This window comes from Elephantulus edwardii, unplaced genomic scaffold, assembly GCF_000299155.1.
Source record: "Elephantulus edwardii isolate Elephantulus edwardi_28Jun2011 unplaced genomic scaffold, EleEdw1.0 scaffold00332, whole genome shotgun sequence".
Taxonomy (NCBI): domain Eukaryota; kingdom Metazoa; phylum Chordata; class Mammalia; order Macroscelidea; family Macroscelididae; genus Elephantulus; species Elephantulus edwardii.
In genome coordinates, this window is record NW_006400082.1 from 1,852,593 (window position 1) to 1,876,516 (window position 23,924).

Below are 23,924 nucleotides of genomic sequence, written 5' to 3' on the forward strand. Positions count from 1 at the left end.
AGTTCCTTGTTTTTCAATGCAGCATAGTATTCCATTGTGCGAATATACCACAGCTTCTCTACCCATTCGTTTGTTGGTGGGCATTTAGGTTGTTTCCAACTCCTTGCTATTGTAAACAAAGCCTTAATGGCTACTTTTAAAACACACTAAAGAAGCTAAGAAGCTAAGAAGCTGGCATTTTGTTTAGCTGAAGGGTTTCCCATGGAGATGACCAAAGGGCTTCATTTACAGATTCCACAAAGTACCCATGGAATAGATGTTGGTGTCAGGGATTTTTTGAAACATAATTCTCTAAGACAAAATCTGTTTCAACTACCTATAGAGAAACAAATCAATGTCCTTGAATCTTACCCTAAACTATCCTTCAGGTTAAATCTTTTCTTTTTTTAAAAAAAAAAAACAAACCAATTGTCACTGCATAGGAAATGACACACAGCTAACACTCCAGAGGGTGTCCTAGGCCATAAATAGTGTAAGAGGAGATTGTTCATCTTTCTCCATGGGGCTATTGGTGGATTTAAATCACCAAAGAGGCACAACCTTTGGGGTCATAAAGTGTGCCATCAGATTTCCCTATTTACCAACAAGTATTCAGACGTTCTGATATGGTAGGAACTTCAAGTAATGGTGATAATGTAGAAAGATCTCACTTCAGGCCTAGATTGTAGCTTCTTAGAGGTGACTCTTGTGATATCAATGTCTTCAAGAAGTCGCAGGGAAGTTAATATTCTACCAGATGGCTGTGTACCATTCTCACATGGGAAAAGAAGCAATTGACAAGTGCCTTTCAGATACAACAGAGCTGCTATTGACTCTCGGTATTCCACAGGAAGTAGCAACTAGGGCCAAATCCTGGAGAGAGTTTAGCCAGGAGAACAAAATAATACTCGACCAGGCCCCAGATAAGTCAGAAACTAATTTTTTTTTTGCACAAATGTGAAAAAATAAATAATGTGATTTGGTTGGTTGCAACTTCCAGCATACATAAGAACTCCACCATACAGGGTTACTCACCGGCACGCCTTCCAGACCATCCCTACCAGGTAAGCCTCTGTCTCCCTTGGCCCCTGGCTGTCCTGGAAAGCCTTTTGGAAAAGAAAGGAGGAGAAAAATATTGCAACACGTCATTTGTAAAAACTCCCTAATAATGCAAAACCTTTGCTTAAGATCCAAAGGATGTTTGTTGCTGTAAGGTGCCACTGAGGTGAGTATGACTCAAAAATGACCCGAAGAGTAACAGACTGGAACCTGACTCTCTCTATCCTGTGCCATCCTCACAATCTCCACCATGTGCATGCCCTTTATATAAAAAAGATGGATGCATACAGATTCTCCAGAGAGTGAAAACTAAAATGTCCCAAGTGGGTTCAGGATGGGACAAGGCAGCCCCCAAAGCATGCAAGCAGCCCTCGAATAGAACAGCTTCAAGGCTGCTTTTTTCATTATACAGCAGTTGGAAGAAAAGCATCACCATCACTTCCTTCAAGATTATAAAATGTTGAAGGTTGGGTGATCACTGAGGTTGTTAATCTTGCAATATGTTATTTTTACCATCCCAGGATGGCAGACTGCCTTGATCATTTTCAACAAGGTAAGCACATCTTGAACTTAGAAAGTGAAGCTTCTTAATTCTAAGATACACTTCATCCTGAAGGTGTGAATCCACCATCAATTTTGACCTCATTTTTTCCAACCTCATTTATTTTAATGTCATTCATTTCAGGTCTTACCTGCTTCTCCTGGGGGTCCCTGTGGCCCTGGTGGCCCTCGGATTCCTCCTGTATCACACTCGATGCAGCTTTCTCCTTTTTGACCTAAAAAAGGAAACATTGGGAGCATTTATGAGGCACATGAAGAGATGTCTCTGCAGTGCATTGATGGACCACAAAAAGGCAAAGGAGGCTGTCATCCATTGTGTTGTGTTTCAAATTCTTGCTTTCTTCATTGCCCAGCACCTCCTCCGATGCCTCCAAGTGTTCGTGAGTTGACCCTGAGCTGCTTGCCCTTTGTTTTTGAGGTGACTACAATGACCCTCTGCTTCCAGCATGTTTTACATGTTACTGTTATTGTACTTTTAAAATGCATCCAAGTCCATATACCTTGTAAAAAGGATAAAACCCAAGCCAAGCTCACTACTACAGAGTCAATTCCACCTTATAGGAACCCCTTCTTTGCTTTCTAAGGCTTTAAATATTTATCAGAAAAGCCTGCTTCAGGGGCTGATGAAGTCAAACTGCCAATCTTTAGGTCAATAACCCAAATATAATCTACTTCACCATGAAAGTTTGTAAAAGGATAGGTGCTTCCCAAAAAACTGATCCAGAAACTCCATTTTACCTATTAGCCTTAAAGTATTGCAACATTATGACTTTGTCTACAATCCTAAAATTCCTCATGAAATTTTTTTTCTTCTTTGCTTTAGCATTTTCATTTGTATCTCTCAGGTGTCATCAAGTATGCCTTTGACTTAGAACAACCACAACTGCCTCACAGAGTGTTCCAAGTTGAAAGTTTTAAGGAAACAGATCACACCTAGTCTTTTCTCAGGAAGAGTTGATGATGGGTTTGAACAATCTTCTAGTAGCCAAGTACTTAACCAGAGTGCCACCAGGGGTGCTTTTAATACTCTTTAGGGAATTATAAATGCACTCCCTGGACTTTCAACCTGTGTACTTACTGCCTAACAGATAATGAATGTGAATTAAGAGTCACAGACGTTCCTTATTCACTTGACACCAGGGACTAGAATAGGAGAGAGACATCAGGGAAAAAACAAAAAAAGTCCATGAGTTAGAAGAAAATGTCTTTCTTTGGAAATGCTAACATCTTCTGTCTTAATTTTTAAATTAGGTTGAAAGGATTTATTGTGTATTAAGTATACTTATTCGTGAAATCTTAGAATATCTGGCGTCTAGACTTATATCAGGGAGCTCTGGTAGAAAAGTCCACAGAAAATTTTTATGGTAACCCAAAGGTTTCTGACAATTTGAATGTGCCGGTGAAGGACTCCTCAGGAAATGGGTGGACAGCCTTCCTTTCACTCACTCACTCACTTCCATCAAGTCAGAACCAACTCACAGCTGACCCTTGTGGGTTTTCAAAGACTTTAAATAACACAGGAAGGAGATTGTCCGTTTTTCTCCTTAACAGTAGCAGGTAGATTCCACCCACCTGCTGTTAGGTTGGCAATGCAACTCTTTACCCATTAGGGCATCAACTAAGATTCCGCAGTTTCTGTAGCTGTTAAAATCTAAGATGTTAGCTGAATTATTTTTTTTTAAGAGAGAGAGAGAGAGAATTTGTGCTTTAGACTATTGAAGAGCCAAAATAATTTACAGTCTAAAGGCAGAAAGGATGCACACTGGAGTTGATATTTTGGAATCATTGCAACTCTGATTAGTCATTCATAAGCATATAAATATTAACAAATCCATTGTTTATTATATTTTAAGACAAGACTGTTGATGCAGTGATAATCTCCTTCTGTTCCCAAGTTTATTAAAGAGATTAATAGATTCCCTGTGCTGATGTTACAGCATACACTTGAAAGGATTAAAGAAAAAAATTCAGAGCCAGGGGTAAAGTTAGTTGTTCCACCAGCCCCAGATTTGCTCATACTAATTATGCAAGCTTGGCTTAGGTATGAGTGGCTACTCTAATTGTATGCACAGATATGTTATTTGGCTTAAAAGAAAGACACATTCTTTGAGACTAGAACTCTCTCTCCAAATCTGAACTGAAAGATTATGACAATATATGAATATAATGAAAGTTTTAAACCTGCTGGTCATGTCCACATATGAAAACTGGACTTCACACCCCCCATGTTAAAAGTACAATGACTCTGCCATTAAAATTTACATCTTTGTATCTCTCTCTCTCAGATGATAGCATACTCTCTCTCAAAATCTCAAAATTAGAACTATCTCAACTGAATTGTAGACAATTATTCTAGGAACAGATTTTGAGGGCCATTCCAAATAAAGGAAAAAATACACTCAAACCCACTGTAACTACATTCCAAAGTTAACTAATACGTGGAAGTACATAAGTATGTGAAAACAATTGCCACTCAGAGTAATAATAAGTCTCTTACCCTTTTCTCCAACTTCCCCAGATAATCCTGGCTGACCTGGACTTCCAGGTGGACCTTGGTCACCTCGTGGTCCTGGCTGGCATTCCACAATCCCATCTGGAATTAATTGTTTTTAAAGCATAGAATTAGTCCCATGAAACTTAAATCAGAGATTTTCATCCTCTTAATTCAATCTTTATCATAAAAATATTTTAGGTAAGTACTAGAAATCCAGCTTTTATTTGTATCAATAAAATCCTAGAATATGAACTTGAAACACATAACCAATTTATGTATCATATTAATCACTGGATATTACAAGTAATTGCTAATAAAACTTCTATTTTGCAATTTCAAATCTCTATTCAGTTGATAATATCTTTTCCAATTAATTATTTCATGCTTGTATTGCAAAGAACATATGATTATGCTTATTTTACAGAATAAAAACTATGGCCCAAAAAAGTCAGAAGATTGGTTTAGGACTCAAAGCTTATTTGTGAATAAATTCATTCCTTTTTCTGTTCCTAAGCAAATCACCAGATAAATAATGGCTACAGAAGCAGAGTTTACACAAGAAAATGTCTATTTTTGTTTATAATCAATTCTGCACATCATTTATAAAATGAAGTGTAGAACCAATGACAGTAATGCAAACATCATCTGTCAAAAAAGTGTTATATATTGCATTCAGATGCAGATTGTTAGAGAATGTATATTTCTTTCCCAACATTTGTTATGCAAAAAAAGCAGAAATATTATTTAAGGAAATCTCTAACTGATGCAAACACTTAACACTTGGCTGCTAACTAGACATTGGAACTTCAAGTCCCCCCAAAGATTCCTTGGAATAAAGTCCTGGTGATCTCCTAGCAAAAAAAAAAATCATCCACTGAAAACTGTCTGGTTCTGCTCTGACAAACATGGAACCTCTATAAGTGTACATCAACTCGACAACAATCGTTTCAGACCCTGGTGAGCAATTTTACATACTGTTTCTGCCTAGAGCACTCTCGTCATGTTGTGGTGTGAAGGCTAGTTGGAATTGACTCATAGCTCATCCTCTAGCAGGTTTTCTGAGACTGTAGATTGTAAAAAAAGGAAACTGTCCATCTTTCTCCGGGGTAGCAAATGGCTGATTAGAACAGCCTGCCTTTGGGTTGGAAGTGCAACTCCAAACCCACCAGAGCCTCCTATTCTCATCATTAGTATAGTCCAAGCATTCATGAGTTTGAATTCAAGTGTCTCTGTCTTTTTAATCTGTCTCCTTATAACACAAGAGAAAGGACAATTACAAGCTGCAGTAGTCCCTGAACATGCCTGAGGCCATGCTAATATCCTGGGCCTATGGTCTGCCTTTGTAGCTTCTACCTCAGGTTTATATGCATTAGCCAGAGGCAACAATTTCAGCTTTATCCCAGCTGCCTCTACTTTATTTTTTCCCCAAAGTAACAGTTAGGCAACAGCAGCTTTGCTCTTCTGAAAAATAACAACTTCTTTAAAAAAGCAAAATATTTCCTTGTTTTATTACTTAGAGTTCAGGGGAAGAAGTTACTTTCAAATGTAGAAGTATTGAAGTCTGGGAGAAACGCTTTCTTGTTTTATCTGCTTGTTGCTTATTGATTTTTCAAAGCACTTCTCCCAAAAGCACGAGCAGTAAGAAAGCATAGAAAGCACCACAGTGGCAGCCTGCTTGATACTGCAACCCAACTTCAACGGAGACTGCTAGTTTTTGGCAAAGTAAGTGGTGTCAATGTTTATGCATCAAAGAGTAGTTTCTCAATCACTGGACTATCAAGAACCTACACTCATTAGCTGGTTTCTAGAAATGCAAGTCCATGAATGCTGGGAGGCACAGATATGCATATATGGAGTTTGTTGGTGTTAGGTATTGCCAAGTTAATTTCAACTCCTGGCAACTCCATGGGACAGGGCAGAACTGTCTCATAGGATTTCCTGGAATTCTACTCTGTGGTAATGGGTTTGGTTTAGCTTTTAGAAAATTTTGATGAACCCAAATTGCCAAAACTTGTTCTCATGGCAGATAGCATGCATAGAGTCAGTGAAAGAGAGGAAGACTCTCAAAATGATGGGTTCACGCCCAATTCACACAAAATGGGATGGGGTGACAGCAACAATGACTTCAGGTACAGCAGAGAAGATGAGGATGGCTCAGGACTGGGCAACGCTTTGACCTGTTGTACATAAGGTCTCTATGTCTTGAAGTTGACTCTTAAGTCACCTAACAACAATATATAAAATAGATACAGATATAAATGAACAGATGTCCTCCACCTAGAGCATACTACCTTCTGACTTCATCTCAACCAAAATAACTTCATAATCCCTAAAAGAAATAAGTGCTATATTCTCAACAAAATCCATTTTAAAGTCTGAAGCAATACTATGAAGACTATTTCTGTGGAGTTCTAAAAGGAATTCTAGGACTTCTCATTTTATAATGTCTCATCTTTATGAGGTGGGCAGCCACAGATGGCCTTGTGTTGACCATAACCATGGGGAAGGAGATTACAGCAACAGAAGAGAAGTAGAGAGATGTACATGGAGGTGTTTAACTGATGCGCAGTAAATGAGTTATTGATAGGCCCCCAGGCAGTAATTAGTTTAAGATGGGGCTCCTTGTAATATATACTGTAAATCAGAACATAGTTTCCTTTTTGTAAATTATCACTTCACGTACTGTAATTGTGAATAAATTTACACCGACTAAAAAGGGCAACCTGGAAAATTAGGAGGGTGGATATTACAATGTGCCTGGCTAACACTTCCTTCTCAATTAACAGTAGTGGAACTTCATACTCATATGGATTTTGTTCAAGTCTTGGTTCTGGCTAAATTATGGATACCCCAATGGAAAGTTCTTTTCCCAGATTTCCTCAAGAATAGTTCTCTCATCTCCTTTATACTTTTGGTGAGCACTTCATTCAAAATTACAGTACCTTGACCTCACCTCACCCCAACTTCAGAACTCCCTATTACCTTTCCCTAATTTATTATTATCTGTAGGATTTATCAGCTCCTAAATATCATACAATTCACTTATTTATTTCTATCTTGCTCCTTCACTTGTATGTTCCACAAGGACAGGATTAATAGAATGGGTCTGTAACTGCTGTAGTTCTTACACACAGTTTATTCTGAAAGATGTTCCAATGGCATATAAATAATCAAACTTTAACTTAAAGTCACAGTTCCCAAACAGACACCATATCACTATCTTGCCATCTGATTGGACACTATGATGACTAATGCTCCGTGCCAACTCGGGTAGGTTATAATACTGAATGATTTGATCTCTCAGACACCATGCAATCACTTTTCATTCTGTGATCTGACACGAAGAGCCAGCCATTAATCAGGGCATTTCCTTGTGGTGTTTGACCTGCCCCCAGCATATAAACTAATGTTCTGGCAAAGTTCACACTCTCTTTCTTAGTCTGTTTCTTTTGACTCTGCACTCTGCTCTAACTTCACATCTGGTTTTAGGGACTTAAGCCTACAGAAGTCTCCAGCCTGTCACCTGACCCACTAATTTGATAACCCCTGTAACCCAGTGAGCCAGTAGAAATCATCAAATACCAGATCCATGGTTTTGAGACTTCTCCCATGAAAAAAAAAAAACCTACAACCATTGCCATGAAGTTGATCCAGACTTTTAAAGACTTTACAGAACAGAGCAGAACTGCTACTAGGAATTGCCAAGGCTATAAACTGTCATAGAAACAGACTGTCATATCTAGCTCTTGCAGATATGACCTATACGTTAATACCAGCACTTTTGTGAGTCACTCCATTGAAATAAATCAATCTCTCTCTCCACACATATCCCTTCACTGGTTTTAGTCCTCCACAGAACTCAGACCAAAACACTCCAAGAAGCAATTCCAGAGGGAACTTACTTGTGTATCCTGGCTGTCCAGGGGGACCAGGAGGTCCTGGAGGACCTGGGTATCCATCTTTTCCACTTGGTCCAGGTAAAGATGTTCCTGGAAGACCCTGGTCACCTTTTTCTCCTCTTTCACCAGGGAAGCCAGGAGCACCAATCTGTCCTGGTATAGAGAAACCTTAAACCAGAACAAAATCTCAAATCAATGATGGCAAAGCAAAGTTGAAAATCTACAGCTTAACTCTGTTCATGGTAAAATGACTACTAGATTCTCAAGGAATGAGGCCACATTTTGGACAAGTCAAAACAAATTATTTTACTACATAAATACTGATGGTCAAATGTGTCTTCCAAATTAACTTTTAGGAAAAAGAAAAGACATTTTAAAAGTGATCGATATGGGGTTTAGGCAAATACTCAGGTCCCCCTATCAATGGTCAAATGGTAGGAGAGAAGAGACAGAACCTCTAACGGAAAGAAGAGTGAAAGCAGTAAATAAGCTGCAGGCCAATCCAACAAGTCACTGTCCTAGGTGTCAGGACCAGAAACTGGGAAGCTGAAGCTGTGGAGAAGCTAGCCTAAATAGAAGATAGTGGTTCTGGCATGAAAAACCTTCTAGATAGTGCAATTTGAGATAATTTAATTTAAAGTTATGGGTTTAAAAACTGAGTTAGAACAACAGTTGTAGAAAATAAATATGACTCAACCTAAGATAGACCATGAAAGGCAAATGGTTACCAGAAGGGCAAAGAGATAAGTGATCTTTAACAACAAACATAAGAGTGGTTTAAAGAACAAAAGTTCTAGGCCTTTGAATTGTTCTTTGGAGAAGTGTACTGAGCATCTCAAGGATTGCCAAATAGGTCTGTCTTGGAGAAAGGTCCACCAGGGTGTTCCTTAGAGTCAGAGATGGTGACCTTCATGTCACATACTGTGAAAAAGAAACTATGCTGGGAAGGGTAGGGGATCTGAGCAAGAGAAGATGACCCTCAACAAGAGGAACTGATGTTATGACTTGGCCATGGGCTTGAGCACACCAGAGAGGGTTAGAATGGTGCAGGAGGGGGCAAGGTTTGTTGTTCATAAGGTTGCTCTGAGTTGTAGGTGACGTGATTGACACTTAACAACAACAAGAGTAGATCTGAAAGCTTTTGTAAACAGAAGAGAAATGAGGGGCAGATGAAAGGGACTTGGAGCCACTAAAAATGTAACTTAGATGGTGTGTGGGAGTTTGCAGGGGTTGGGGTTTAGGAATAGAGAGGAGTTATTGTTGTCTGTTCAGAGAAAAAGGGTCACTGAGAACTTATACTATGAGCTCTCAGCTGCATTGTAAATTTGAGGGCACACGGATGAGAGTTTATGTAAGATTGGTTACTGAGTCAACTCTAGGAACTGGCAGCAATACAACAAACATGCACACGTACCTCTGTGCATGTGAGTGTGTGTGTGTGTGTGTGTGTGTGTGTGTGCGCGCGCGCGCGCGCGTGTGCGTCTGTAATGCACCACCTATCAGAGAATGTATAACCGGCATGCATGAGGCAATTCCAAAACAAACATACAGAGAGGGATGCAGAATTCCAGAAAAGAGGCAAGATAAGTTGTCTCTAGCTGTTAGAAAAGGCTTTCTGCTGAGTCTGGCTGTGAGAGGGCAAAGTATGGGCAAAGGACCTGAGGTTGGCAAATGTATCTCTGTTAGTAACCGGCAACTGTTGAAAGACGTAATACATTTTCAGTGAAAATAAAGTTCAAAAGGGAGGTGAGCCTGAGACTTTAAGAGCACCATTGACTTCATGAGCAAGACAAAGGAGTGGCGCTGAGGACATTTTTGTCAATTACATGTTCATTGGTGACTTACGAAATCCACATAAACTCTTTTCTATCAATACATCTTGCCTTCTTAATTAGAAAAAAAATGTATCGCTAGCTATTTTATAAAATTATCTAATGTACAAGACTAAAATGTGTTCACCATTTAAACTATGGGAAACGTGTACAAATATTCAAAGTAAAGTAGTTGTGGATTCTCACCTGGAGGGCCTGGTTGACCTTGTATTCCTGGGAAACCTTAAAAAAGAAAAAGAGGTGGACAGAGAACAGTTTACTTATTTAGTTATAACTTTTTTTCTTTGTTGTAAATCTTTCCTGGTATACTCATAAACATCTATGCTTAAGAGCAACATGGAACAGGAACCAGAGACTATCTGGTCGTTTTGGAGAACTTCATGCTGCTGAAACTACAAAGTCCGGAGGAGCCGGCCTCCTGGACACCAAGGGTGACACTGAAGAGTCAACTTGATAAGACTTGGTCACCAGGCAGCGGCCGGCCGCAAGCAACGCAGATGTTTTACAAACGATAAACAAGGACATGGTCAAATTACGGAAGAAAGAAAGAAGGGAGAGGAACTCAGCAAAGAAAAGAGGCATGAAGGAGTGACAGGAAGGGAAGAGGAAGGCAGGGAGGGGGCACGACTGACCTTTCGGGCCTGGCTCGCCTCTTAATCCTGGAGATCCTGGGTAGCCCCTTTCACCCTTTTCTCCCAAAGGTCCTGTGCCTATAACCTAAACGGAAGAACAGATGATAGTTTGGTCCAGGAATAGCTACAACGTACGTGGCCTAAGCAGGTGAAGGGACAATGCACGTGGAATGGCAGAGACTAGAAGGCACGCGGCCTGAGTAAGTGAAGACACATAACCCACTTTTTTTTTCTCATTTCAAGAGGTGTGAAATGAAAAAGGAAGAACAGTCTCAAAAGCATAACAGAAGGATATTATGTCACATCTCCACTGCGGAGAAATTTGCCTGGCAATTGTGCTTCTACACGGATGTGTCAGCAGCACTCCTCAGAGCGCTTCAGTGAGTCAGAGACAGTAAAATTAAGGTGGGAATTTGTTAGGTTTGGAGTTGTTAACACAGATCCATAAGCCAAAAGATTTATATTTTATTTTAAAATTGTTTAGAGAACCTAGCTTACATTTCCTCAGATAATACAAAACAGGAATAGTTGAGAATTTTTTTTTCTTGTCTATGAGAAAGAACTTTGTGCTTCTTAAAATAGCCTGAGTGGAGTTTTTTTAAAGTCAAAGGGACAGAGGACAAGAAGAATGACTGCTGATCTCATTAACACCTCAGCCAAATCCTAAGTTACTATATTCAAAGAAAACAACAAAGTCAAACATTGAATATTTTCTAACTGGCTTTAATAAAGTAAAATCCCTTTGCACCAATTTTAGGAAATATTGAAATCCTAGCAGTCTGGGCTAATGAAGTTAAGGTGAAAATGGAGAAATCCAGATGCTGCTGTTGGTATTTCATATATGGAATAAAAAAGCATAGTCATATGTGAAAGTACTAAAAATATTTTTTAAAGTTTACTACTTGACCCTGTAACCTGATTCTTGGATATGTAACGAGGGGGAAATTACAGAAATCTTCCTACACATACACAAAAATCAAAACAAAATACCCTAACACATACAAATTTACTCACCAGGACTTACTATAACATTAAAAGCATGGCAGCAAACAAAAGAATAGTAAGAGTATCATTAGTTCAGAAAGGCTTTGAGGCAAACAAAACAAATCTAGCACATCACTCTGATCTGATATTAAAATTGATTAGTAGTAGTATGATTTGCAACATAAATGGGAACATTTCCATTTTTAAAAAATGCTACACATATGGATTGAATAAACATAATAAAATCCTATTTGCAAAAATACAAACTTTTTTGAATATTCAAATTATAAGTTATTTGTTCTATGAAAAAAAATTAATCATTAAGAGGGGGGAAGTTTAAACATGCGGCTAATATTACTTATACACAAATCTTTTCCTTTTAATGATTGCAGGCTATCCAGAAAGACTTAAAAAAATTTTAAAAAGGTAACGATCAAGTTACATACAATAAATTTTAAAAAAACCAAACAAACCTCCAAAAACCTAAACCTCAAACTCACTGCTATTGAATTAGCCCCCACTCAGCTAACCGTCAACTGGGGTTTAGCGGCTGTAAATTGCATAGGAGGAGACTGCCTGTCTTTCTACCTTGGAGCAGCTGGTACCCTTGGTACCCACCAGCCAGGCATCCTTGGCTTAGCAGCAAAATTCCCTACAGACTATGCCACCAGAGCTTCCTCCAACAATGGAATAGAAAATGTAAACTGATTACTTAAAATTATATACATCAACTTTCACATAAAAACGTATTTCCTGGAAAGGTAACAGGCTGTGTCCCACGCCGAAGCAGCCTCCCTCCCTCTCACAAACCAAGGAATGTTACTTACGATCCCAGGTGGGCCTGGAGGACCTGCTTCACCTTTGTCTCCCTACAAAAGAAAGTATAGTTTAAATTTTACTCCTCTATTTTCATTATACAGACTGTGCTGCAGAAAACAGCATCAAACTTTCTTTTTTATGGAAAAACAGAGATTACACCCATGCATTAAAATTATGCTCTTCTCCTTAGTCTTCTGAGGTACTATTGCGTTAAAGGGTTCTGTGAAACTTTGAGGAAAAAAATAAATAAATAAAAGAATATATTTCATTTTTATTATGTGGAAATGGAGATTACTACAAATCATCAATGAGAGGCTAATTAATCATTTTACAGAAGAGCTAAGGGAGTGTGCTCTCTTGACAGTGTCCTCCCTCAGGGACTTTAAAAGAATCATTTTTCATAGAAGGTGAATTGATAATATGGTGGATTATTAATGGGAAAACAAAAATGACATAAGACTATAGGTAAGTTTATGATGTCTAACTATGTTTTTGTATTGAACTAATTGAGATGCTAGGTATAAAACTGTCTAAATTTGCCTTAGAAACAAATGTTTCTCTGACCATTTCTGAGTATGTAAAAGAATAATAAATAAGTTTTATATTTTTCATTCTATCTTTCCTGCATTTCCTGACATTTTATTAAAAACCAAAAAGCTCTCACTTTCATTCAGATGAGTCTAACTTATAGATTCCCTTCTTTGGGTTTTAGAGGCAGTAGATTATTATAGGTGAAGAGACAGCCTCTCTCTATCCTGTGGAGTCCCTAACGGGTTTGAACCACCAGTGATGGGTAGCTTTTCTGTCAGCAGCACAACTTGCCACCCACCCCACTGGCTTGGAAATTTAATCTCCTCTAAAAACCATAAAAACATAAAGGGTTGCATACCCATGTTTACTGTGGCTTTGTTCACAATAGCAAAGAGCTGGAAACAACCCAAGTGCCCATCAACAAACAAATGGATAGAGATGCTGTGGTATATTCACACAATGGAGTACTACGCTGCATTGAAAAACAAGTTACTCATTAAATATTATGCAAAATGGGTGACCCTGGAGGACATTATGCTGAGGGAAGTATCTCAGTCACAAAAGGACAAATGTTGCATAGAGCCACTGTTGTAAAATGGGACTGACATTGGGGTTGAGGGAAGACAGAGAAGGAGGGGAGGAATGATGTATACTGCATTGAAACAGATGAGGGAGAGAACTGTTTAAAAGGATATGTGATTAGGTATTATTGTCATGACAGGAGTCCAGAACGAAGGATGCACAGTGGAGTGGACTCGGGGGGAGGGACTGCATAACAATGAAAGAGTTTTACTTTTCAAGGAAAAGAGTGATTTGGGGGGAGGGGGTCAGAAGGGAGAAAAGTGCAACAATAAATGACTGCAAACCCTAATTCTCTATAAACTTTCATTTAAATTAATAAAAAAAAAAACACACACACAAAGGGCGGAATTTTTTCTTCTAAAAATTTTTTTAAAGTTCAAAAAAAACCTACTAAATTCCTTTTTTACTGATACACAACTTAATTTTTTCCCTCAAGCCCATTGCCTTTATTTTAAGAAGAGATGCGCAAACTTCCAAATTGAGCTGCAAAATGAAAGCAAAAACTCTATAAAGTATCCTCATTTACCTTTAAACCTTCTCGGCCAGGAAGTCCCGGGTATCCTGAATCACCGGGAAAGCCCTAGAAGGAAGCAAAGCAAGACACAATGATGACCATGTGTTCGGAACACAACAGTGTCATTAGTTTTAAACACTACAGAAGAATACTTACTGGACTCCCTTTTTCTCCTTTTTCACCATCCTTTCCAGGTTTCCCCTGTAAAGATGTAACCATTGGTATTTAATAAATATAATGTAACACCAAGGCTATGATTTATATACAAGGTAATGCATCATCTTTCTTAAAAAACCATAAGTAAGGTAAAACAAAAGACTCTATTTAAAGTTGAGAATATTAAAACAATATGAACTGTATCACATGAATAGTTACAGAAAAGTTATAATACAAGAGGACTTTTCAATTTTACTTTTCAAAAGGATCATCTGAAATAAACATTATAATTACATTAATCAAATGTAAAAAATGTCTATGACTGTATGAAAAAACATATTTATAAACCTACTCAAAAATAATAAAAATAAATTAAAATTCATGTGAATAGTTACAAAGTCTAAGAAATCTATAATGGTGGTGGTGGTGGTGGTGATTCGAGGCCATCTATCTAGACAACTACAACTCACAGCAACCCTATGAACAATGGATCTGACCTTGTCCTACGGTGGGTCATCCTCACTCTCTGTTCTACCTACTCTGGTCTGGAAGCTCTGCTAAAACTCTCTTAAGCATCATAACCATTGGCAAGCATCTGCTGATAGATAGGTGGCCAGGATTCGACCACACCTCCCACATTAAAGGCAAGAATTCTCTCACTGAACTACCACTGCCCTCTTATTTCGGGGTGGAAACTGAAAATGTCTCTGGCAACTGCAAGTTAATCCAGATGCTGGGAAGCTTCTTAGCATCTTATGCTCAGGACTGTGGAAACAAGGTCTTGCTTGCTGGGTCAGTCACAGAGAGGGCAGCAGCAAAGGCAGCCTGGCCACTTCCGATTTAACCCAGCAGGCATCTTTAATCAAGGAGACAGCCTGTGGGCTCTACCGAGTCTTCTCCTTAAGTGATAGCTGCCTCATCTTCAAGGTAGGGTCATCCGAATAATAAAGAAACCTAAGTTTTCTCATCATTCTTTCAAATGATGGTTCCAAACAACATTGCCTTACATGCATCAGAGAAGAACTGTGCCGTATTAAGGTTTTAGTGGTTGATTTCTTTATTTTTTTGCAAATCAATCACCAGGCCTTTCTTTTAAGGTGCTTCCTGGTGCACTCAACCATCAACTCAACTAGTTAGCAGCCAAAAGAACTAACTCTCTTGTACCACTCAAGGGACGCTTTCCAAGAATGAGTCTTTGTAGTTGTTACTGAGGGTTTCAGAAGTGCATTCCTCAAAGAGCAACTTCAGAAGGCTTTCCTGGGAAAGAAAGGTATAAACCAGCAGATCCTGGAAGTTTTGCAATTTCAAGAACAAAGGAAAAATAATTTCACACTAAGGACTAAACAGACCTTTGAGACCACTTACCCGGGGGCCTGGCTTTCCAGGTTCGCCTTTCTCTCCAACACCTGGCATTCCCTTAAAAGAATAAAAGATGACATTTAGGTGAAATATTGAGTTAGAAAAAATATTATATATACAGTGAAATAAACTTGTAAGTAAGAAAATATAAGACTTTACAATTTGTCATAAAAATGATAATGATAGAAATGATCTAGGACTCACCTGAAATCCAGGTTCACCTTTCTGGCCCTAAAATAATTAAAAGGGGAAAAAAAATCATCTGAGCACTAACAGCTACATCAACATTTTTGTATTCCAAAAGCAAGAGGGGAAACAAGAAACCTTTTAAATGACAGTAACACTTAGTACTGACTGGGTTATGGGATGAAGGCTCATGCTATCTATAGTTGATCCACGCACACTATAACCTTTCCTATCTGTCAACCTGTCATCTTTTTGCTGATACAACCCTGTCCCCAAATCTAAATACATGAAGAAGATCATGAGTGGCCTCCAATCATTGCTCTCCAAGTCATTCATGTTTCTTGGGATCCATGTCTACCAAATGTTCTCCAGGTCAAGGCTGAATGTAGCAGGTGGAGCAGAATTTTGACCTGGCTTACTTTTGTCCTTTGCAACTTTTCCAAAATCCCCCAGACAAAATCCTCCATACCTTATCTCCTTTGGTAGCAAAGTCTCCTTTTTCTTTAACTTGAGCTTGCCCTGGTACACCTGGAGGCCCACTGACCCCTTGATCACCCTGTTGATACAAACATTAGAAATCTGTCGGGCATAGAAAATAATTACATCAAGAAGAAAGTCTGCAGAAGAAAGCTTTACAAGGTAATTATACCTTATTCTCTTCTAATCTGTCCTTGGCCTTAGCACAAAGCTAAACTTTGGTGGGAAGAGACACAAAATACTACAATCAGGACAAAATGCTCATTGGTAGCCACTACTTGGGTTAAAGAAAATGAAAATTGGATGTTTATGAAAACCCAGTGCAATTCACTCATTTAATCCAACCAAAATCAAGTAGATATCAACCCACAACAATCCCACAGAGCAGAGCAGAACAACAGCACAGGGCTTCTGGACTGTAATCTTTAGGGAAGCATTCTGTCTGAGCTTTCTCTTGATTAGCAGTTTGGTTATTTCAATCCTCTGGTCAGCAGCCAGGTGATTTAAGCTCTGTCTCACCAAAACTCCTTCGAGTTTCTATGTTATAGTTGTTGTTATACATAACTGAGTTAAACCTGGCTTATCGCTGACCTTCCAGTCGGTTTTCAGAGTCTTTAAGTTTCAGGGGGTGGAAATTGCCTGTCTTTGTCCTTGGAAAAGCTACTAGATTTGAACTGGGTGCCTTTGAGTTGGCAGTACAATGTCTTACCACTAGGCCACCAGAGCACCCATGAGACCCATATGTACATAAATAGACAATAAATAAATAGACTCAAGATAGGACAGGTGTCAGAGCTATTATCCTATGAGTGCAGATGACTTGACAACACAAAAGAAAAACAATGTGTTTCTGCGTTTTGATGCCATAGTGGAAAAGGGGGGGGGGGGAAGCCCTACCTAATAGGACATAGGAAGAAAAGAGGTATTTTTAGGCAAGTCAACAACAGGAACACCGCGTGGGGTTCCCTATTCCCTACTCCACAGGCATTTTAATTAGAAATGGTTAGAAAGACACTGAAATCCAGCTAGAGCATGAGTAGGGTAAAAAAAAATCGAACTGCAAGACATTGCACTTGTATTTATTTCAAAATTTATGGGAAGATTGAGCCAAAAATCACAGGTGAAATGCGGTGGCCAACTGAATAATTAGAATGTTAGGGTGCAAATTGTATCTGGCGCCACCAGCTGGTGATCATCCGCACTATTTTAGTTGTCCAGGGAGGTGAACCCCGGTGCTGTGGCAGCAAGTCTAAGAACTTTGCACTTGGCGCTCATATCATTGGTCTGATCAGAGAAATTAGTACAGAGACTCTTTCTTTTTATCTCCCTTCTTCTCAAGATGAGGATGCCTACTGTAGTTTGTGATGTCCAAGACTTCCAAAATCTAGGTGCTTGGCCTGGAGGAGACGTCTGACCAGTGTACAGGCCAGACTCCATTTTGTTTTTTACAACTTCATTTTAGATAACTTTACTTCTGCTTATCATTAACTTTTAGAAAAGCAGCTCATCGGCATTTTTTGTTTTTGTTTGTTTGTTTCCAGAGGAGCCTGAGCAATGGTTTAAATTAGAGACTAAAAAGGAACTCTTCTCTTAGCAGGCGGGAAACAGTAATAGTGATTGTTTTAAAGGATTCTTCAGAAAAAGAGTCTTAAAATACTTTCAAAGCTTAGGAGAACCTATTACAAACAGATTATAAAGTGTAGAGTTCGTACTCAACAGGACAATTAGCTAGCTATGGTTATATGTGGTTGTTGTTATTGTTTAGTCAGAGCTGACCCACAGCTGACCATCCAGCGGGTTTTCAGAGACAGCAGATCACCCGGGAGGGGACTGTCCATCCTTCCCCTGTGGAGCAGCTAGTGGATTTCAACCGTGTGCTTTTAGGATTGCAGGGGAGTAACTTTCTTACTAGTAGGCCACCAGAGTTTCCTATGACTATATGAAGGCCCGTTAAACTGAGGGGTTTAGCACAATTAAAGAGGGCCACCCTAGGGGAAAATAAAAACTGTATTGCTGGATTACACTTGTCCAAAACGCTCCTTTCTCCTTTACTAAGGGTAAAGCCTGTAATTTAGAGCTGTGACTTCTTGTAGACTTTGACAACCCTCAGCAAACAAGAGGACAAGACTATGGTTTATGAAGAAATATTTGTCTGTAAATGTTAGTCAAGATGTTCTCAGAATAATGTGTGCATAGTAGGCTACCAGAAGAATGTGTACTACAATTACTAAGTTATCACCAAGAAACAATGTGAGGAAATAAACTGGCTTTTTAAGTTTCAGCTTGCTATTGTAACCAGAGTAATTCCTAGCTTCCAAGATAATAGTCACGAACTCCTCTCTCCACTGCTTTGTATAAAGGATCTCTTTCCCTTAATGTGTTGTAACACTCTGGAAAATCCTCACTGGATGGTTCCTGATCTAAATCACTTTGTTTCTGCAATAAAACTCTTTGATTTAATTGTGAGACTCCAGTTTGTTCTTTGACAATGAGTGCCTTCCATTCTGCTATCAGTCATTACTTTCCATACTCATCAAAAAAATTCAAATTCATTGCAGGAGGCCACCAGAGCTCCCTTCCTGTGCCCACAGTAATGTGAACTCACCTTTTCACCTTTTGGTCCTTGAAAACTTAAGCCCATTTGCCCCTGTTGATAAATAAGACTTTTATTATTAAAGTTGTCTACTTTGTTCAAATTCACCTCACAAAACCCACACAATATGCAATGAGATGCTGGCTTTCAAGCAATAACTTCATCCCACAACACCTTTAAGTTTTCAAGAAATTTGAGATCATATATATACTTAATACATATACGAAACTTATAAAATATTACTGCTAAAGAATTCTCTACAATTTTTTTTAAAAGTAAGACTTTTATCTGGTTTTAGAAAAGTAGGAAAAGAACAGTGATTACAAAATGATCAAGAAGAAGATGGATGGATAGATGATTGATTATATTGATGTACAGACCAACAGAAGATGGGTAGACACATAAAATAGAGATAAGGAGACATGTGGATGAGTTTATAGATATGTAGATATATAAGTAAACAAGGGAATTAGACACTTCCCAAGTTTTTTTACAGAAGCTTAAATAAGAAATTATGTCAGTTTGTTAACTTATTCTTACAAAATTTGTTTAAATAGTTCCAAATAATGACAATTAAAATAAAAAACGTGTACCTTTTCGCCTGGAGGGCCAGGGGGTCCTGGGGGACCCTAGAAAAGAGAGCAGTTAAATCACGTATTATTCATAATTTCCATGAACTCTAGATATTTCTGTATATGGATGATACCTTAAGATTCTATAGTTAAGACGGTCATTTACTTTATAAGATATTAAGTATTTCATGCCTGTGCTGGAAAACTATAAAACTTAAAAAGTAACTAGAAGTCTAATTCAGAATGGAAGGACTTCAGTCTTGGGGATTGCCCGTGGAGTCTAAAATCTAAGCACATGCCAAGCTTGCAGATGATCATTACATCATCAGCCAAACTCTGTATGAGTCATCAAGTGCCCTGTTGTCTGCTGAAGAGAGAACTATATGTCTTGAAAAGATTAATGAATTGTTGAAATGAGGAAAGTATTGTGAAATAAGCTACATTCAGTGTCACAAAATTTTAGAAGTCTTTGTAAAATGACTTTAAAAAGAATGAGTAAGCCACTGTTTTCTTAAGAGCGAAAACCAGAGCACTGACGTACAATGCAAATGAGGCTTTTACATGAATATACAGAATAAGGAAAAATAATGAAAAAGGTAAATCTGAACATCGCTCAAGAGGACTCTCAGGATGATGTGAGTTTGTAAACTCACCTGCACAGCACATCCCGAGGAAACTCAGTTCTCTGCTGAACAAGCGTTGCTAGTACAGGCTCACTCTCAGTCTCAACAATGTGTGAGTGTCTGGGCAAGGACCAGGACACCCCCTTTCCACTGAGAAATACTAGCAGTGAAGGAGGGGTGTGACAGAATGTTCCCCTTGAAAGCTAATCTTGACTCTCAGTGTGTAAAATCCTTATAAGAACATAAAGGTGGATATAGGTGGGATTCTTCGCTGCTGCCTTGTTTGTGCTTTTAACTAATAACAGTACCAGACGGCTCTTGTACAATGATATTTCGGTAAGTCCATCGCCCTTGAGAGACGGTCCACGCTCCTTGGGCAGAGACTTCCTTGGCCCTTTTCCACTAGTCTTCTTCATGGTATCCAGCCTGTCCCTAGAACAACGGCGTTGCCATTTTCTTTGGAGTGTGCTGGCACATGGGATCATCTTACAGCGCTCCAATTTACCTTTTGTACCCAGTTCTGGGTGCATGAACATGTGGACCATGGATGCCAGTCAATTATTTTCATAAGAAAAAAGCTTATTCTCCCATTTCCAAAGTGAGAGAACATCATGTGTAAACTTCCCCTGAAATTATGACTTATTTTGGGGACTCAACAAAGATTGTTCTCTGCGTGACTGTTTTAGAACATGATTTCCCAAAACTTACTGGTGGTCCCATAAATCCTGGTGGGCCAACAGGGCCTTGTAACCCTGGAAATCCTGGTGGACCCTGTAATTTAGTGAAAAAGAGAAGAATTAAAATGCAAAGTAGACGATGAGTCAGCATAGGCTTATAATCGTCTGTCACCTGCTTACCGGTACTCCCTGAAGTCCAGGAAATCCTCTTTCACCTTTCAGCAGCGTCCCAGGCACATGGCCAAGTATTTCACCTGGGTCTCCCTATGGGATGGGAAATAAGACGGTGTCATAAAAGACCATATCCGTGCAGAGATGGAAAACTCACTGACTAATAGGCAAGCACTATGACATAGGACGCAACCCAAATTTGAGATCTACAGACTAGGGCTTCTAACCCATTCATGACTACAGCCTTAATAACTAGCCTATGCATATTGCTGTGTGATCAATTAGGCTACAATTAGAGTGGAGAATTCTGTAGTAGCTGGAACAGAGCTGAGCAGAAGAATGGAATAATTTGCTCATGTGAATACATACACATGAAAAAAAATTATATTTGCTACAGTGCTATGTTGAGAGAAATGACACATTGAAGACAAATTGGACATAAAGATGGAAGAATGAGATGATTAACTTTTTATTGAAAAGGAATATATAAACAGTATCTCAAGAAGAAAAAAAGGAACCTGGAGAAAAAGAGACAGAGCAACCAAGGACAAGGTTATAGAGATGGGGGGGCGGGAAAGAGGATAGAGGAAGAAGGACTCATTCATGTGTCATGAATGTCATGTGTCATGGAAGAACAAAGACAAGAAAAAACACTGGGTCCTGGACTTCTGTCTTGGGTGCCTAGGTATATAGTACTTCCCTCTAACTAGAGAAAGTATACAAGAGTAAGAGCAGTTTCAGGAGAGATTGACAGGTTCCACTTGGGATGTGCTGCTTTGTGACAGCTAGAATAGGTGGTGGTATGCCAGGCTTTCTGGCTACAGAGAAGAGAGATAATCTAGGCAGAATCCCAGTAATTTCTGTTCCTGGGGACAGGATGTCCTTGTCCTCCACAGGCTGGGTTATTGATGAGAAAGCTAATGCCCAGTAACCAAGTTCATGCTTTTCAGCACAATTGTCATCTCCATTTTCATCTATGAGGACAGATGCAGGTAATGCCCTTTACTAACCAAAAAACCAAACCCACTTCCATGAAGTCCACTCTAACACCCAGCACCCCGTAGGACAGAGGAGAACTGCCACAGTGCACACAAAGAGGAAATCTTTCTGAAGCAGAAGCCACATCTTTCCCCTACAGAGCTAACAGTAGGTTTGAACTTCTAACCTAATGGTTAGTAACTGAGTGCTTAACTACTGTGTAACCAGGGCTCCTGCTTTAGGCAGAATCTCAATAATTTAATAAAATAAATGTACCTTCATTCCTGGTATTCCTGGAGGTCCCTAGAAAAGAAAAGATCGATAATATTTTGGAGGATTTTTCCCTCTTTCTCAAAGCATTATGAACATTAAGATATAAGTACAGACAGACATGTGGAAGTGAAATGGGAAGAAAGGAATTCTAAACGCTATACTCACGGGATTTCCAATGTACCCCGGGGAGCCAGGAGGCCCCAGAGGCCCTCTTTCACCCTAACGGGAACAGAAAACATTCAGTCACTTCTTCTGCAGAAGACAAATGTGACAGCATCGCTCCTGTCCCCCTCCTCAGCCACCCTGTCCTCCCCTCCAGTGGCATTTTCAGTTGTTGGCTAAAAGTCATTCCCTAAAGAGAATTCACAACTTTCTTCACAAGTCCTACTTCACGAAAGAATATATTTAATAAGCACAATAGGGACAAGGATTAATACTAGGGTTTTCTCATTTGAGTAAATAATTGTTGAGAGGTAAGAAATTCGATGCTTAAAAGCAATTTAATTTTAGGAAAAAGCATACAGAAAAATCATGATTCTATCTTAACTGAGTATTATTTAAAAATCTATTTCTCCATTAAATAGAGAAAGCGTTCTACAACTTTTTGTTGTGATTAATAAAACCATTTGAACAGAATAACATTGTTTAACGTGTTAGCATGCAAAGTTATATGAGCACAAAGAGAGACACAGGCCACGCTAAGTTCACCTTTGTTCCATTGCATCCTGGGATACCTGGAGGACCAGGTGGACCATCTTGGCCAGGAATACCCTGTGATTCAGAAAATGAAAGAGTTACCCAAATAGAAAGTCACCTGGTAGTGACAATGCTCACAGCGTTTTACAGAGGAAGTGGAGTGCAGGTTGTATACGTACAGGAAGTCCAGGGTTTCCTGGGTAACCAGCTGCTCCGGGAGGTCCCTGTTAGCAATGGAAATGAAAGAAAGCATTACAATCTGGCACTTCGGAACTTCATTTCCTTCCTCTGCATCCACCTGGCTGAGAGAGTCACACTCTGACTTTTGGCATTCAGAATATTCTATTCGTACTGAGCAAATAAGAGCTTTATGTTGAAGGTGGCGACTGAAAACCCTGTGGAATGAGATAGATCCCCCCCAAGTCGTCAAGGAGTAGACAGACACCAGACACACAGATACAGACTAAGAGAGTCACACACACACACACACACACACACACACACACTCACACTCTCTCTCTCACTCTATCCCTGCCTTCTATTAATGGCTAGAGGGCGTACCTTCCTCCAGACTATGTCACTAGAGAGAGTAGCCTATAATTTACATTAAAAAAATCTCAGGAAAACAAGTTTAATGGATAAAATCAATTCATGGAGGTGAGAAAAAAAATTAAAATTATTATATTAAAAAGTTGAATATTTTCATTCAAAGTCTGGAGGAGAGAGGGACGTGACTTCACTGCTGTCTCCATCCTAAATGTGATGTTCCTTATATGAAGTCTTCTCCTGGAATAGTGAGTCAGCAAAGGTTCAGCAGGTCTCGTTCAACCTCAGCTGGGCAACGGGGGACTCAGCCTTCGTGCATGTTTATGTCTGTGGGTGCCCCTTAAAGGAACACAGCATTTTTTCCAGCAAAAAGACAAACTCATGAGTAAGAATCTTTGAATAATGAGGATCAAATATGATCACATCATCATTTACTCTATTTTTGGCCCAAAGAATCCAGAGGAATGTCACAGCACACTCAGGCTATTGTCTCACTTCCTGTGCAGCACCGACAGGATTTCAATTTTAAAACACTTTATAATGTCTCATAAACAAACAAAAATGAGAACAATTTTTCCACTTTCAAATCTGCTTTCTAAGGTCCCCACCTTTGCAGTTTCCAGAAATGGGAGTAGCAGAGAAAGGAAAAAGCATGAAGTAGAAAGACCAGGATCGCCTTTGAAAATTCAACTGCATCCGACACTAAATGAACTTAACTTTCTTGAATGACT

At 39.1% G+C, this 23,924-nt stretch overlaps 1 protein-coding gene across 1 annotated transcript in view; it reads right to left on the bottom strand.

The window, feature by feature from the left end:
* COL4A1 (collagen, type IV, alpha 1) overlaps positions 1-23,924 on the bottom strand; it is a 175,798-nt gene that overhangs the window by 46,329 nt on the left and 105,545 nt on the right. Inside the window, exons 5-24 of the mRNA XM_006901562.1 lie at positions 22,827-22,871; positions 22,660-22,722; positions 22,117-22,170; positions 21,955-21,981; positions 20,710-20,793; positions 20,561-20,623; positions 19,251-19,286; positions 18,670-18,711; positions 16,057-16,143; positions 15,606-15,632; positions 15,408-15,458; positions 14,043-14,087; positions 13,899-13,952; positions 12,268-12,309; positions 10,457-10,541; positions 10,011-10,046; positions 7,996-8,160; positions 4,097-4,192; positions 1,731-1,814; positions 1,015-1,085 (exon numbers count right to left, since the gene is read on the bottom strand). Of these exons, the coding sequence (XP_006901624.1) occupies positions 1,015-1,085; positions 1,731-1,814; positions 4,097-4,192; positions 7,996-8,160; positions 10,011-10,046; positions 10,457-10,541; positions 12,268-12,309; positions 13,899-13,952; positions 14,043-14,087; positions 15,408-15,458; positions 15,606-15,632; positions 16,057-16,143; positions 18,670-18,711; positions 19,251-19,286; positions 20,561-20,623; positions 20,710-20,793; positions 21,955-21,981; positions 22,117-22,170; positions 22,660-22,722; positions 22,827-22,871 (1,257 nt within the window). The remainder of the gene's footprint in view (positions 1-1,014; positions 1,086-1,730; positions 1,815-4,096; positions 4,193-7,995; positions 8,161-10,010; positions 10,047-10,456; positions 10,542-12,267; positions 12,310-13,898; positions 13,953-14,042; positions 14,088-15,407; positions 15,459-15,605; positions 15,633-16,056; positions 16,144-18,669; positions 18,712-19,250; positions 19,287-20,560; positions 20,624-20,709; positions 20,794-21,954; positions 21,982-22,116; positions 22,171-22,659; positions 22,723-22,826; positions 22,872-23,924) is intronic.